A 13660-nucleotide genomic window follows, 5' to 3' on the forward strand; every position below is an offset into this window, starting at 1 on the left:
TCTCACCTTCTTAGCAGGGATTGGGGGAGGTTTGGTGCGTGGTTTCTGGACTTGGGGGGCAGGGTTGCTCTGCTCATCCCGCATGGCGAGGATGGAGGAGGAGTGGACCATGGTCAGGTGGGGGGTCAGTCCGCTGTGCAGGCAGCTGCAGATGTACTGGGATGGAGGTGCAGGGTGAGGTGATGATGGGTGGCTCCCTCTCATTTCCTGGACAACTGGCTACCAGGAACTCCCCAAGCTGATACTGCCTATCCCAAACCTCAGGAGGGGGGCCGCCTGTTGGTTCTCCCTAGAGATGGGGTCCTTCCTCACAGAGGACCAATTCAGCAAAGGGGATGCTCTCACGGTGACTACAAAGACCTGCCTTGTCAGACTCAAGAGAGGCTAAATCCATTCCCCATGATGCTCCCAGTCCACATGCAGGTGGCAGGAGGTGCCGCACCAGGGGCTCACCTGGAACTGGCACAGCGGGTAGCTGCCATAGAGGTACTCATGCCTCCCGTTCACCTGAAGTGCATAGTCTTCAGGCTGCTCCACCAGAGGCTGCCGGAACACTGTGGCCTTCTTTCGGAGGGCACAGGCCATCAGTGCCAGGGGCATGTCGTTGGTGGATACCTGGAAGGTGAAGCTCTCCTATTGGGAGAAGGGTGTCAGCCTTCGGCTGTACCGTCCCTGTGGCCTCTGGGGCACAGAGGCAGGGCTGCCTGTGAGAGCCCCCCCCAAAACATGTCTGGGTGTTCAGTGATCAAGGCATCCCAGGAAACACAGCGGGGGGTGGGGGCGTGGCTGACACCATCGGGTCACTCGGCATTGTCAAATCTGTCTGGTGAGGGACAGTTCTTGCTGCTCTCTCAGAGGACCTCAGTTCGGTTCCCAGCGCCCACATGGTGGCTCACAACCATCTATAATTCCTCTTCTAGGGGCTCTAATGCTGTCTTCTGACCTCTGTAGTCACCATACATGCATGTGGTACACTTACATACCTGAGGCAGAACATACACATAAAATAGAGTAACATAAAATAAAGCTAAGCCCTTTGGCATGCACGGGGACCTGGCGAGTGCCATCTTACGCTACTGTGAGAAGGAACAGGGAGCTTTGGAAGACTGGGACATTTTACAGGAGGAAGTCCCCCGTGGGCATGGCAGGCTGGCTGAAGCACCCAGGCTAGCATCCCTAGGGTTTTGAAGTCACGGCTCACCTCACTGCCCTCGAACTTCACATTGACCAGCAGGGCTCTGCTGGTGACACGCAGTATGCCGGCTCGCCAACTCCTTGCTGAGGGCTCCAACTGCAGGGGGAAACTATACTGCAGCCAGTCCTCCCAGCCCAGCTGCTGGCGGCGAGCAGCAACCTCTTCACAGAACTGGCGCATCTTAGTGCGGAAGTCATTCACTTCTGGGTCCCGCAGAGAATCAAACTCATGGAGACCTTTGGGGATGCGGGAGGAGGAAGTCAGCACACGCCAGGCCACGTAGGGTCAGCCGAAGCAACCCCTACCCCCAGCAAGTATACCTTTGCCAATGAGGAGGCTGATCTGGGAGTTGATGAGCTTCTTGACCCGGTCTCCCTCTCGGGCCACCAGCCGCAGCACTGGCAGGAAGGGCTGGATGTCACACAGTCTCCGCTGCTCATCCTCCAACTCCTGCTGTTCGGCTGTCTGGTTCACGCAGGTGAACACATAAGCCTCAGGGTCACTGAGCATGTGGAAGAGCGGTTCATACTGAGCGCGATGCCACAGCACCTGGGAGAGAGGGTCACGGTCAGCCCTACAAGACACCCACAGAGACAGAGGGAGACCCCAAGGAGACAAAAGCTCCCCCTGAGGACTGGTCACATGCCAATAAACTTCCTGTCCCCCTGTGCAGGGTGTCACTTTGCTGGGACGGGGAGCAGGGCAATGGGTTCTACATCTCCTCCATGGGGTTCATGGAGGACCTTTGACCACCCAGGGGGACAACCAGGTGTGACCTTTGAATACTCCCAGATGATCACTATGGATATCACTATGATCACTCACTTTTTAGACCTGGCCACTCATCAACTCCTCATTCCTCTGCCTCTGCTTCCCAAGTGCTGGGACCAGGGGCATGAACTGCCAAACTAGAGTGTTTTATATAAAGTTTAGAGCCAACATCAAGCTGTTACAATGTTCATTCAGGAAGAGAGAGCGAGAGCGAGAGCGAGAGCGAGAGAGAGAGAGAGAGAGAGAGAGAGAGAGAGGGAGAGAGAGATACAAGGGGGCTGGAGGGATGTCTCCAAGGTTAAGAGCATTTGTTGCTCTTGCAGAGGACCTGGGTTCAGTTTCTAGTACTCACATGGCAGCTCACAAAAGCCCTGGAACTAGAGTTCCAGGGGACCCAACACCCTCTACTGGCCTATGTGAGCACTCAGCACACACATAATTCACATACATATTTGCATGCAAAGAAACCATACACATTAAAGCAATCTTTTAAGAGAGAGAAAGATACAAAAGCTCATCATCAGATTGTCCCGAGACTCAAAGCACAGGTATAAACTGAGCTGAGGGCTGATGAGTGGGTGCCCAGAACACGCATGATAGGAGATGATACCTGCAAGTTGTTCTCTAATCTCCAAATACATACCATGGCATATGCATGCCCACACACATACATGTGAGATACATACACAAACAACTAAATAAATGTGAAGTTTTAATTAAAAAGCAAAGCCAGGAACTAGTTCAGGTGTTGACAGTAATTGCTTTTATGGCTCAATGATAGTTTTTTTCTTCTTCTTTCTCTATTTTGAAACATCCTTTTATTTATGTATTGTGCTAGGGGAGGCCACATCTACTGGTGCAGATGCGGACGTTAGGAGACAGTGTACAGGAGCTGGCTCGCTCCTTCCACCACGTGGGTTCTGGGGCTCCAACTCAGGTCTTCAGGGTGGGAAGCCAGCGCCCTTACTTGCTGAACCATCTCACCAGCCCGCCTGCTTCCTTTCCTTTTTTGCTTCCTTTCCTTTTCTGAGACAGGAGGCTAGAATGTCCTTGAACTCACTGTGTGGCTGAGGATGACCCAGAACTTCTGAACTACCAGTCTCCCAGTACTGGGATTACAGGTATGTATTAACACACCTAGCTTATGATGTGCTGGGAATTGAACCCAAGGTAGCATGTATTTTAGGCAAGCCCCCTAACTAACTGAACTACACTCCCAATGTCCTTTTTCTTATTTTCCTAAATTTTAATGTGTCTATATTGTTTTCACAGTGGGAAAAAAATCAGTATTAAAGGAAATCTCTCAGGAAAGCAGGGACCACAGACTTCGACAGCTGGCTTTCCATTTACTGCTTTTAAAATTCTGAGGTAAGATCCGGGGTGTGCTGGTGCACGCCTTTAATCCCAGCACTCAGGAGGCAGGTGATCTCTGTGAGTTCGAGGCCAGCATGGTCTAAGAGAGAGTTCCAGGACAAGCCAGAGCTACACAGAGAAACTATTCCAAAAAACAAAACAAAACAAATTCTGAGAGAAGGTCTCAGCCTTTGGTAGCTCAAAACATAACGCAGTAAACACATTTAGCAGGTTACACAAGCCCTGGCCAAGTCAGATGGCAACTACCAAATGCAATCCAGATGTATGTAATTTAGTAATCACCCTGAAAATGATTCAATAACACCCAAAGCCCTTTCGAACAATGGTGCTTACTGTCGTGGTGACAGCTCAAAATAGGAAAAGGCCACAAGACCCTTAAGCGCCGTAGATAGTGGTTCCAAAAATGACCACACAGTCATGGGTGGATGAGCGCCCAGCCAGAGGCAGCCTGGACACTGGCTCGCAATCTAGTAATCTAGTGAAGGGGAGTGCCCGCTGCCAAAACGGAAGCTGACAGGGGATGATAAGTGGAGTTTAACCACAAATTTTTAAACAATTCTTAGTAATTTTATCTTGTAAAATTCACATCTAAGGGCTCAGGGTGATAGCTCAGTTGGCAAACTGCTTGTCTTGCACTTTACCTAAGTCAATCACTCAGAACCCACAATTAAAGGGGGAGAGGGGGCGGAGAGATGACTCAGCAGTTAAGAGCACAGGCTGCTCTTGCAGAGAACCTGGGTTCAGTTCCCAACATCCACATGGTGGCTCACAACCATATGAAACTGCAGTTTCAGGGGATCCAAAGCCCTTTTCTGGCCCCTGGTGGGCACCAGGCATATACATGGTGGATACCCATACACATAAAATAAAAATAAGTCTTTTTTTTGTTTGGTTTTTGTTTTGTTTTGTTTTGTTTTTTGAGACAGGGTTTCTCTGTGTAGCTTTTAAAGCCTGTCCTGGAACTCACTTTGTAGACTAGACTGACCTCAAACTCACAGAGATCTGCCTTCCTCCGCCTCCCGGGTACTGGAATTAAAGGTGTGCGCTACCACTGCTTGGCAATAAAAGTTAGTGTTTTGGTTTTTTGTTTTGTTTTGTTTTGTTTGTTTGTTTTTCAAGACAGGGTTTCTCTGTGAAGCAGTCCTGGAACTTCTCTATAGACCAGGCTGGCCTTGAACTCAGAGATCCACCTGCTGCCTCTGCTCCTGAGTGCTGGGATTAAAAGGGTGTGGCACCACCACCCGGCAAAATAAGTAAATCTTAAAACAAAACAAAACAGGCATCTGGGTATGATGGCACCCTTCTGGAATCTCAACGCTGAAGAGGCCAAGAAAGGTAGATTCTTTGACTTGTTGGCCAGCCAACCTAGACTACTCCAATGAGATCCTGTATGAAAAAACCAAAAGAAAACAAAAACAAGGTGTATGGACCCTGAGAAATGATAGCCCAGGCTACCCTCTGGCTGACATACATGTACACAGTTTACCCGCAGGGATTCTGTGTCGAGCATCAGGGTTCGAGAACTGGCCTTCAGATGGAGGCCGTACCTGCTTGATGGTGCTGAGGTTGGCATTTCGGGACACTGGAAAGTTCAGGTAGACCCCCGTGGGCAGCAAGAAGTCCACAGCCACGCTCTGGCTCTCCTCTCTGGTCCAGAACTCCATGGGGCAGTCCACCCCAGGGGGCATTCTGTTGCCTTACTGCTCTGAGGCCAGTTCTCCTGAGGGAAAGGCAGAGACGGAATAAGCTGATCCTGCTGTGCTAAGCAAGGACTTTGGAAAGTGGGATGGCCAGATCTGGGCCACAGGAGGACGGACACACACACACACACACACACACACACACACACACACACACACACGAGGCCCCATCCTGCCTGGGTGGCTTGTGCCACCACCTAAGACATCCTCTGGGCTGAGGTACCTCTCATTACAGGTGGATTTGCCATAAGCCAGAAGACCTCATGATGGCAACAGATGACCCAGAGAGAGGCAGGAAGAACGGCCAGACATCTGAGAAGTCTACAGTTCTGAGAAACTGTAAGTCAAAAACCAAGTAGCTTAAAAACAGCTTTGACTAGCCAGGCAGAGTGGCGCCTGCTTACAATGACAATGCCTGGGCAGTGAAGGGTGCTGATCAGGAAGGAGTTCAAGGTTAGCCTCAGCTACATAGTAAGTTGAAAACCTGCTTGGAGTCCATGAGATATCTCTCTCTCTCTCTCTCTCTCTCTCTCTCTCTCTCTCTCTCTCTCACACACACACACACACACACACACACACACACAGAGAGAGAGAGAGAGAGAGGAGAGAGGGAGAGAGAGAGAGAGAGAGAGAGAGAGAGAGAGAGAGAAGGAAACGACTTTATGCCGGGCGGTGGTGGCGCACGCCTTTAGTCCCAGCACTGGGAGGCAGAGGCAGGTGGATCTCTGTGAGTAAGAGGCTAGCCTGGGCTACAGAGCAAGTTCCAGGAAAATGGCGCAAAGCTACACAGAGAAACCCTGTCTTGAAAAAGACAAAAAAAAAAAAAAAAAAAAAAAAAGAATTTATATCTGTCATGCCAACCCCTCTGTCATCCCCTGCCCCCATCATAGTACCACAGTAATAACAAAACATTACAGGTAATGGACATAGGGTGTGTATGTGCCACTCACACTCCCAAGTCACCAAATCCCTCCCCACCAGCAGCTTCTCCCTTTTAGGTCACCACAACCTGGAATCCAGCCACTTATCATTCTTATGCTTGTTTTTATATTCTTATTGCTAGTGTGTATCCACACACAATTCCTAGGATTTTCTGCATGCTTTAAACTTCCGGTTGGTGAGTCTTCCCGGCCTTGGGCCGCCCAGCACAATGAGACAGACAAACTCTGTCTTGTGCACGTCTTATGCAAGTGACCTGCTGCTGCTGGGATGCAGCACCCACGTCATATCAAGAAAGCATCACTCACAGCCTCCTCAACACTCTCGGGCTTTCACAGTCTTTCTGCTACCCCCACCACACAGCCTGGGTGGGGGTGGGGGATGCTACAGATTTCCAGTTTCAGGTTGAGCAGTAAGCAGAAGGGTTAATGTTTATATAACCACATTTGTTCATCTTTTTTTTTTTTTTTTTTTTTTTTTGGCGGGGATGGGGGGAGACAGGGTTTCTCTGTGTAGTTTTGGAGCCTGTCCTGGATCTTACTCTGTAGACCAGGCTGGCCTTGAATACACAGAGATCCCCCCTGCTCTGCCTCCCGGGTGCTGGGATTAAAGGCGTGCGCCACCACTGCCTGGCTTTGTTCATCATTTTATGTGGGTTTTGTTGTTGTTTTGTTTTGTTTTTTTGTTCTGTTGAGACAGGGTCTCACTGTGTAGACCAGGCTGGCCTCAAGCTCACAGAGATCTGCCTGCCTCTGCCTCTTAATGCTGGGATTAAAGGAGTGCACCATTGTACCCATCCAATTTTTATTCTTTTTTGTTTTGTTTTTATTAAGAAATTTTCTACTCATTTTACATACCAACCACAGATCCCCCTCCTCCCTCTTCCTGCCCCCATAATTTGTATTCTTTTAAAAAAAAGTTTCTAGGCTGAGAGTGTGGTTCAGTTGGTAAAGTACTGCCCAACATCTACAAAGCCCTGCGTTCAATTCCCAGTACCACATGAACAAACTGGGTTTCATTGTGTACAATGTTACTACATTAGAAGTTCAAGGCCAGCCTGGACTACATGAGACCTTGTCCAAAAACAGAAAGAAAGAAAGAAAGAAAGAAAGAAAGAAAGAAGGAAGGAAGGAAGGAAGGAAGGAAGGAAGGAAGGAAGGAAGGAAAGAAAGAAAGAAAGAAAGAAAGAAAGAAAGAAAGAAAAGACAAGACTTCTGAGTTGGAGATGTGTGGCTGAGGAAAGAACACATGTTTAGCATGCTTGAGACCATGAATTAGAGTCCAATACCAAAACAAAACAGAACATTTCCATGCCTACCACAAGGTCACATTCTTCTGGACTGAAATGACATGTTTGGTTCATGAGAGCTATCCTTTAGATGGTGGTACTCACTGGGCTGGGCCTAACTCACTGGACAGCAGCAGCTAGCATCTGCTCCACGCATCATGCTGCCTCCAGCACCACCCCTGGTAGCCACTTCCTCTGAGTGTGAAACCACGTCCTACTTGGGGTTCCTCTTTCTGAGGCCAAAGTCTTCCTTTTTTATTTAAAATGGGGGAGGGGTGAGGTCAGGAATCTGAGGGGTTACATCTATAATGCTAACTAAGCATTCTTTCCAAGCTTGGGAAGTCAGGGTGCTTTTGGTCACATGAGCACAGAGGCCTGTATTTCTGAGGACCCTGAGGTCTGGGTCTGAGGAAAGCAAACATTTTGTTTTCTTGCCCCTCAGCCTTATGGAAAGGAAGGTTTCAGCTGCATTACCCAGATGGTAGTAGAACATTAAGTCTATAAACAACCTCATTCAACCATGGAGAAGACCCTGTGGTGTGCATGGCGCATCACTGAGACAGGAGAAAAGGGGAACCCCTTCTCTCTTCCTTAGAAGAAGTCTAGAACCTTCCCTTTCCAGTAGGATGGGATATTAGAACTACCCCAAGAATGCACACAGTACATCCATCAAGGCAAACTGTTGGGCTTTACTCAAGTGGAACATGCCTGTACCCTGGGACCAAGCCGATCATAGTCTATGCCCAGGCACACACCCAACAGAACTCGAGTACAGACATTGCCAAAGACACACATAAGGGTTTAAAACTGTGATGATATTTTGTTTGTGATCTACCAAATAAAGCTTGCCTAAAGATCAGAGTGTGGAGCTAAGCCACTAGTTAGCCGTAGAGGGCAGGAAGTGGTGGCACACACCTTTAATCCCAGCACCTGGGAGGTAGAGACTGGAAGTGTTATGGCTGGGCAGAGAGAGGAATATAAGGCGGGAGGAGCTGTGGGCCCTTTAGGCTGAGGGTTTCGTAGAGGTAAGAACTAGTGGCTGTTCTGCTTCTCTGATCTTTTAGCATTTACCCTGATATCTGACTCTGGGTTTTCATTATTAAGACCAATTAAGATTCCTGCTACATAAAGCATCATTGTACAGTCACCCCACAGGACACTTCTCAGGTACGGATCAGTGGTAGAACGTGAGCTATCACTTCCCAATTGACTATTAGAGGGCAGCAAGGATGAATGAAGAATCTACAGATACACACAGTGATGACGACGCATCTTATGGACAGAAAGCTGAGCAAGAGGAGCTTGGAATGAAAACAAATACACACGTGTTCAAGGCCAGCCTGGGACACATGAGACATTGTCCCAAAAGAAAAGATGTTCTCCTGACCCAGGCTTGCCCTCCCATGGAGTCTGTCCTCCATCATCTCTATCTCCCGAGTACTAGGTTTGGAGGCAGACACCGTCATTCCCTGTTTCTGTAACAATCTGGGAGGGAACTGAGGGTTTCTCCCTTTCTCTTTTTGAATATTTTAAAAGTATGGGTATGTGTGTATGGCTGTGGTGGGCATGGACACATGAATGTCTATGCCCTTGGAGGGCAGAGCCACCAGATTTCCTAGACCTGGAGTTACAGGCAGTTGTGAACCATTTAAATGGGTGCTGGAAACTGAACTTGGCCCAATGTAAGACAGTATTCACTTAACTGCTGAGTCAGCTCTCTGCCCAGCTCTCTGGCCCCCAAGCACCAACCCTCCAACCCCCACCCCAGGACACCTTTGAGCCTCTAGATTCAGCCACACAGCAGCCAATTCTGTTCCTTTCAGGGGAGTTGTTTTAATTTACAGCATTTGATTTTTTTTTTTTTTTTAATTAGCCAGAAGGCAAAAGTGGATGAATCTCTGAGCATTCAAAGCCAGCCTGGTCTACATAGCAAGTTCTAGGCCAGCCATTAAAGACAATTAATTACACCAGGCAGTAATGGCACACACCTTTAATCCCAGCACTGGGGGGAAGGGGGAACGGCAGTGGCAGGTGGATCTCTGTGAGTTCGAGGCCAACCTGGTCTATAGAGCTAGTCCAGGACAGGCTCCAAAGCTATAGAGAAACCCTGTCTTGAAAAGACAAACAGAACAAAACTCCGGAAAAGTAGTTACATTTGCTGATTTATTTATTTGGTCTGGTGTTTCTGCTGTACTGCATTACTCCAAGCACCACGGTCAGGGAAGCCACAGCCACTTCCGTTTCTCCTCCTCTCTTTCCAGTTCCCACTGCAGGCCACTGTTCACATGGCTTCCAGGGACCCAAACTCAAGGCTCACATGGCTGTCACTCCTACCCACTGGACCATGCCGACCACACATGGTAGGTTTCTGATACCTCCTCCTCCAGAAACTATCTTTTTCCACGAATGAAGCAATACCTTCCCCCTTTCACTCTTCCTATCTAGAAAGTTCCTGCCTTGCAAGCTGGCTGCCTCCGACAGACAATTTCTATGCCCTGCGCTGTCATCGGGTGATGAGCCAGAAGGGCAGGTGAAACAGCTTAGACAAAGGGTCAGTGGGTGCCAGGATTGTCCCAAGTCACTGGGAGAGGAGTCACTGCAAGACATCAAGAGCTTCACAGGACCTGGCTCTGTTCTTTCAACCTCTCTAACTGGTGCCACAGAAGCCCCAAAATCAGCTATAGGACAGCACTGTGGTAGATCTCTGAGTCTCCCATCAACTTTCCTGGATGTTTCCAATCAGTTTTCTCTAGCCCAAGATGGACATGTAGGATCTGACCTCTGAGTCCTACAGATCCAACAGAGATGGGGACCAGGGAGAGCCTCAGCCAGTGAGGCACTTGTCTTACAAGCCTGAGACCCTGAGGCCTCCTCAGACCCTACAGAAAAAGCTGGGCACAGCAAAAACTTGTAATACCACAGCTGGCAACATGGGACAGGAGGAAGGGCAGTGAAACCTGGAACTCACTGGTCAGCTGGTGAAGTCACCTGGTGAAGCTATGGGTAGAAGCCTTCCTAGAGAACAAACACCCGAGATTGTCCTCTGACTTCCACACACATCTGTGTACATGTATACACATGTGCATGTATAGATCCAGGAGAATTTTTTCCAAAGACTTTAACAGACATACCTGGGCTACTCTCAGGATCCAGGAATGCTTCAGGGGCCCTAGGAGGCTTCTGGGAGGCCTGCAAGCAAGGATGGCCCCGGGCTGGGAGCCCTTCTGGCTGGAGTCTTAGTCCAAACTTGGGACTCCTGGGGAGTTCTTTGCCTTTTGAGGGAGGGGGATTCAAGTCAGGGTTTCTCTGTATAACAGCCTTGGCTGTCCTGAACTCAATTCTTTGCCGTTTTTTTCTGTGCCTCTTCTGAGACTCTCAGTGGCCAGAATCTCTGGACTATTAACTCCACCCTTTATCCGGGTCCATGGCCAATATGCCCGATTTTGCCCAGTCTTTTGTCGACATAAAGGCAATCTTTGAGGTCCTGCAGTCATGAGTCCTGGGGAGTGGCTTCCTACCTGAACTTGTGAGTCACTGTGGCTACATTGGGGACAGACAACAAGGAAAAGAAGGGAAGTGGCCCCTGCTTCTCTGGGTGATAGCCATCTTTCTCCCCAAGGCAGGGAGCCCTGGGAAAGCATGTCAGGCTCCTTCAGTGCGGCTGCAATGGGAACCCAGAGTCACTCCCCTAGGAGCCATCTCTCCATGTCTGTGAAGAGACAGAACACTCATACTCTGAGCCCACAGATAAACCATCTGTCCAAAGCCTGGATTTCAGAGTCAACATGACAATTTAATTAGTCAAAGATCTGAGTCACAGAAACTTCTAGAAGGTGAGTATGCGTAAGTTAAGTGTCCATAAACCCTCAGACTATGAAGATCTAAGACTGGCATCCACCTCAACCATGAACAGAGAAGGCATCACACAAAGACACTTGTGTGGCAGTGTCCTGTGAATGCTAAACACAGCAGCGTGGGCAAGGGGCCAGTTTGCAGGAGCCCCTCAAATCCAGGCACCCATTTCTCAGCCCCAATCAACCTATATGGACAACCAGCACAGGTGGGCACATCAGGGCAGAGTCCAAAAGTGTGGCCCCTTTTACCCAAAAGGTCACCTCCCAGCAAGTCTCCAAGGACACTCCCTAAGAAGGGACATTCTTGAGACAGTTATCCTGCTGTGGATGCCCACACAGCCCTGGAGGCCCCCAGGAAGGGACGGTGAAGAGCTACCTTCCTTGACTCATTTACACTGAGTTTATGTTCACGTGTCCAGCAGACAGCTGACGGGCATCATCAGGGCTCTTAGGGAATGTTTAGTCTAATGGAAGGAAATGGAATGAACAAGATGATTTCATGGAGCCAAAGAGCTAGACTGAAACAAAAAGGAACTTGCAGGGAGGTGTCCTGTGAATGGAGGCAGGTGGAATGATCCTTGGGTGAGGCCACATTAAAGGGAAGGGTCCAGTGAGTGAAGGAGTCAGGATGATGGGTCAAACAGAGACCAGGTGCTAGGAACATGGTAGGAACAGGCACAAAGGCCCTGAGGCAGGAAACCAGGTGACAGGAAAAGGAAAGGATCCTCAGGAAAGGAGAGCTTAGCCCCGCCCCTCGCTCTGGCTTCCGGGCAGTGCTAAGATGTCTCCCTCCTGCTCTAGCTCCCACTGCAAAGCCATCCAGCATTAGGTTCGGAGGCTGAACCAGTAACTGAGCAACGACCTTGGACCTTCAGCCCCCAAGACTATGGACTGAATAAACATCTTTTCTTTGTAAGCAGCCTGCCACGGGCTTTAGTTATAGTAATTGAAAACAAAACTCAACATGGTGGTGTTTTCCTGTCATTCCCAAGTCTCAAAGATAGCACTGGAAACACTGAAAGCCAGTGGGCAGCCTAGCCAAATGAGAAATAGATACAGATGCACATTGTTTCCATTTGTTTTCAGTTTTCCTTCTGGCTTTGGAGCCCAGGTTGACCTCTCGTCTCTGCTCCCCAGAACTGAGACATAGGCAGGATGCCTGGTTCACATTCTTTTTTTTTTTTTCTTTTCCTTTTTTCTTACATTAGTGGAAGACTTTCTTCCATCAACTTCCTCAAAAAGACATAAAAAGGTATGTGTCACATATTTGAAAATCCACATCTAAAAAAATGTCTTAAATGAACCAGACACAATGGCATACACCTATAATCCTAGCACCAAAGAGGCAGAAGCAGGGGGGACCATGAGTTCAAGGTCAGCCTGGGCTATTTAGTGAGACCCTGCCTCTAAAAATGAACACTAGGCACAGAGATTCACAGCTATAATCATAACATTTAGGAAGCTGAGGCAGGAGGACTGTCCCAAGTTCATGGCCAATTGGTACACACCTAGCCAGCCAGAATTATATAGTGAGACCCTCTTTAAAAAAAAAAAAACCCACAAACCAGGGCTGGAGAGATGGATCGATAATTAAGAGTATATGCTGCTCTTCTAGAGGACCAGAGTTTGGTTCCTCTAGAACCCACACTGGGTACCTCTCAAACACCTCTAATTCCAGCTCCAGGGGATCTGAAGCCTCTGACCTGGATCCAAGGCCATTTCATTCACGTGCAAACAGACAGACAGACAGACAGACAGACAGACAACACACACACACACACACACCTGTAATAATAAAGCTGGGTACAATGGCTCACACCTTTAATCCCATCAATTAGGAGGCGAATTAGGTGAATCTCTGTGTGAGTTCGAAGTCAGCTTAGACTGCACAGAAAGCCTCTGTCTCAAAAAGAAAAAAGTAATAATCTTTTTAAAAAATCATTTCAAGTTGGGGCAGTGGAGGCACATGCCTTTAATCCCAGCACTCAGGAGGCAGAGGTGGGTGGATCTCAGTGAGTTCAAGGCCAGCCTGGTCTACAGAGTGAGTTCCAGGACAGACTCCAAAGCTACATAGAGAAACCCTGTCTCAAAACAAACAAACAAACAAACAAATAAACAAACAAACAAACAGCATCATTTCTGATGCCATAGGGGTTTGTTTGAGACGGACTCTCAAGGTAGCCTGGAACTAACTCACTGTGTAGCTAAGTCTGACCTTGAACTTACGATTCTCCTGCTTCCCAAATGCCCCTCCACCCCTTGTTTATGCACTGCTGGGGACTGAACTAGGGCTTCAGGCAGCCTAGTCAAGTACTCTGCCAACTGAGCTACATTGCAGTCCCTGCTACCTTAGTTTTAATACGCAAGAGCATTTTGCAGAGGCAACAAACAGCCATGTGGCAACATCCTGTTTTCTTTTTCTGTCTGTCTGAGTGGTTCCTGCTAAGAACTTAACTGCATTGGACCAGCCAGGGCTGCCAGGTCAATGTAGGAACAAAGCACTGGACCAGCTACTTTTGCTTTGCTGTGACAAAATACC

General features: G+C 48.6%; 1 protein-coding gene across 13 annotated transcripts in view; it reads right to left on the bottom strand.

Annotated features, from left to right (window-relative positions):
- Nucleotides 1-13660, bottom strand: part of Pik3cd (phosphatidylinositol-4,5-bisphosphate 3-kinase catalytic subunit delta) — a 46582-nt gene that overhangs the window by 10021 nt on the left and 22901 nt on the right. For 11 of the 13 annotated variants that reach the window (XM_036178082.1, XM_036178084.1, XM_036178080.1 and 8 more), the window contains 5 exons: nt 4888-5060; nt 1516-1744; nt 1202-1431; nt 454-633; nt 7-156 (listed from right to left, as the gene is read on the bottom strand). In XM_036178082.1, the coding sequence (XP_036033975.1) occupies nt 7-156; nt 454-633; nt 1202-1431; nt 1516-1744; nt 4888-5028 (930 nt within the window). In that variant the 5' untranslated portion in view covers nt 5029-5060. The remainder of the gene's footprint in view (nt 1-6; nt 157-453; nt 634-1201; nt 1432-1515; nt 1745-4887; nt 5061-13660) is intronic. The other 2 variants (XM_036178087.1, XM_036178089.1) reach the window with 2 other exon arrangements.

Source organism: Onychomys torridus, chromosome 2 (assembly GCF_903995425.1).
Source record: "Onychomys torridus chromosome 2, mOncTor1.1, whole genome shotgun sequence".
Classification (NCBI taxonomy): Eukaryota; Metazoa; Chordata; class Mammalia; order Rodentia; family Cricetidae; genus Onychomys; species Onychomys torridus.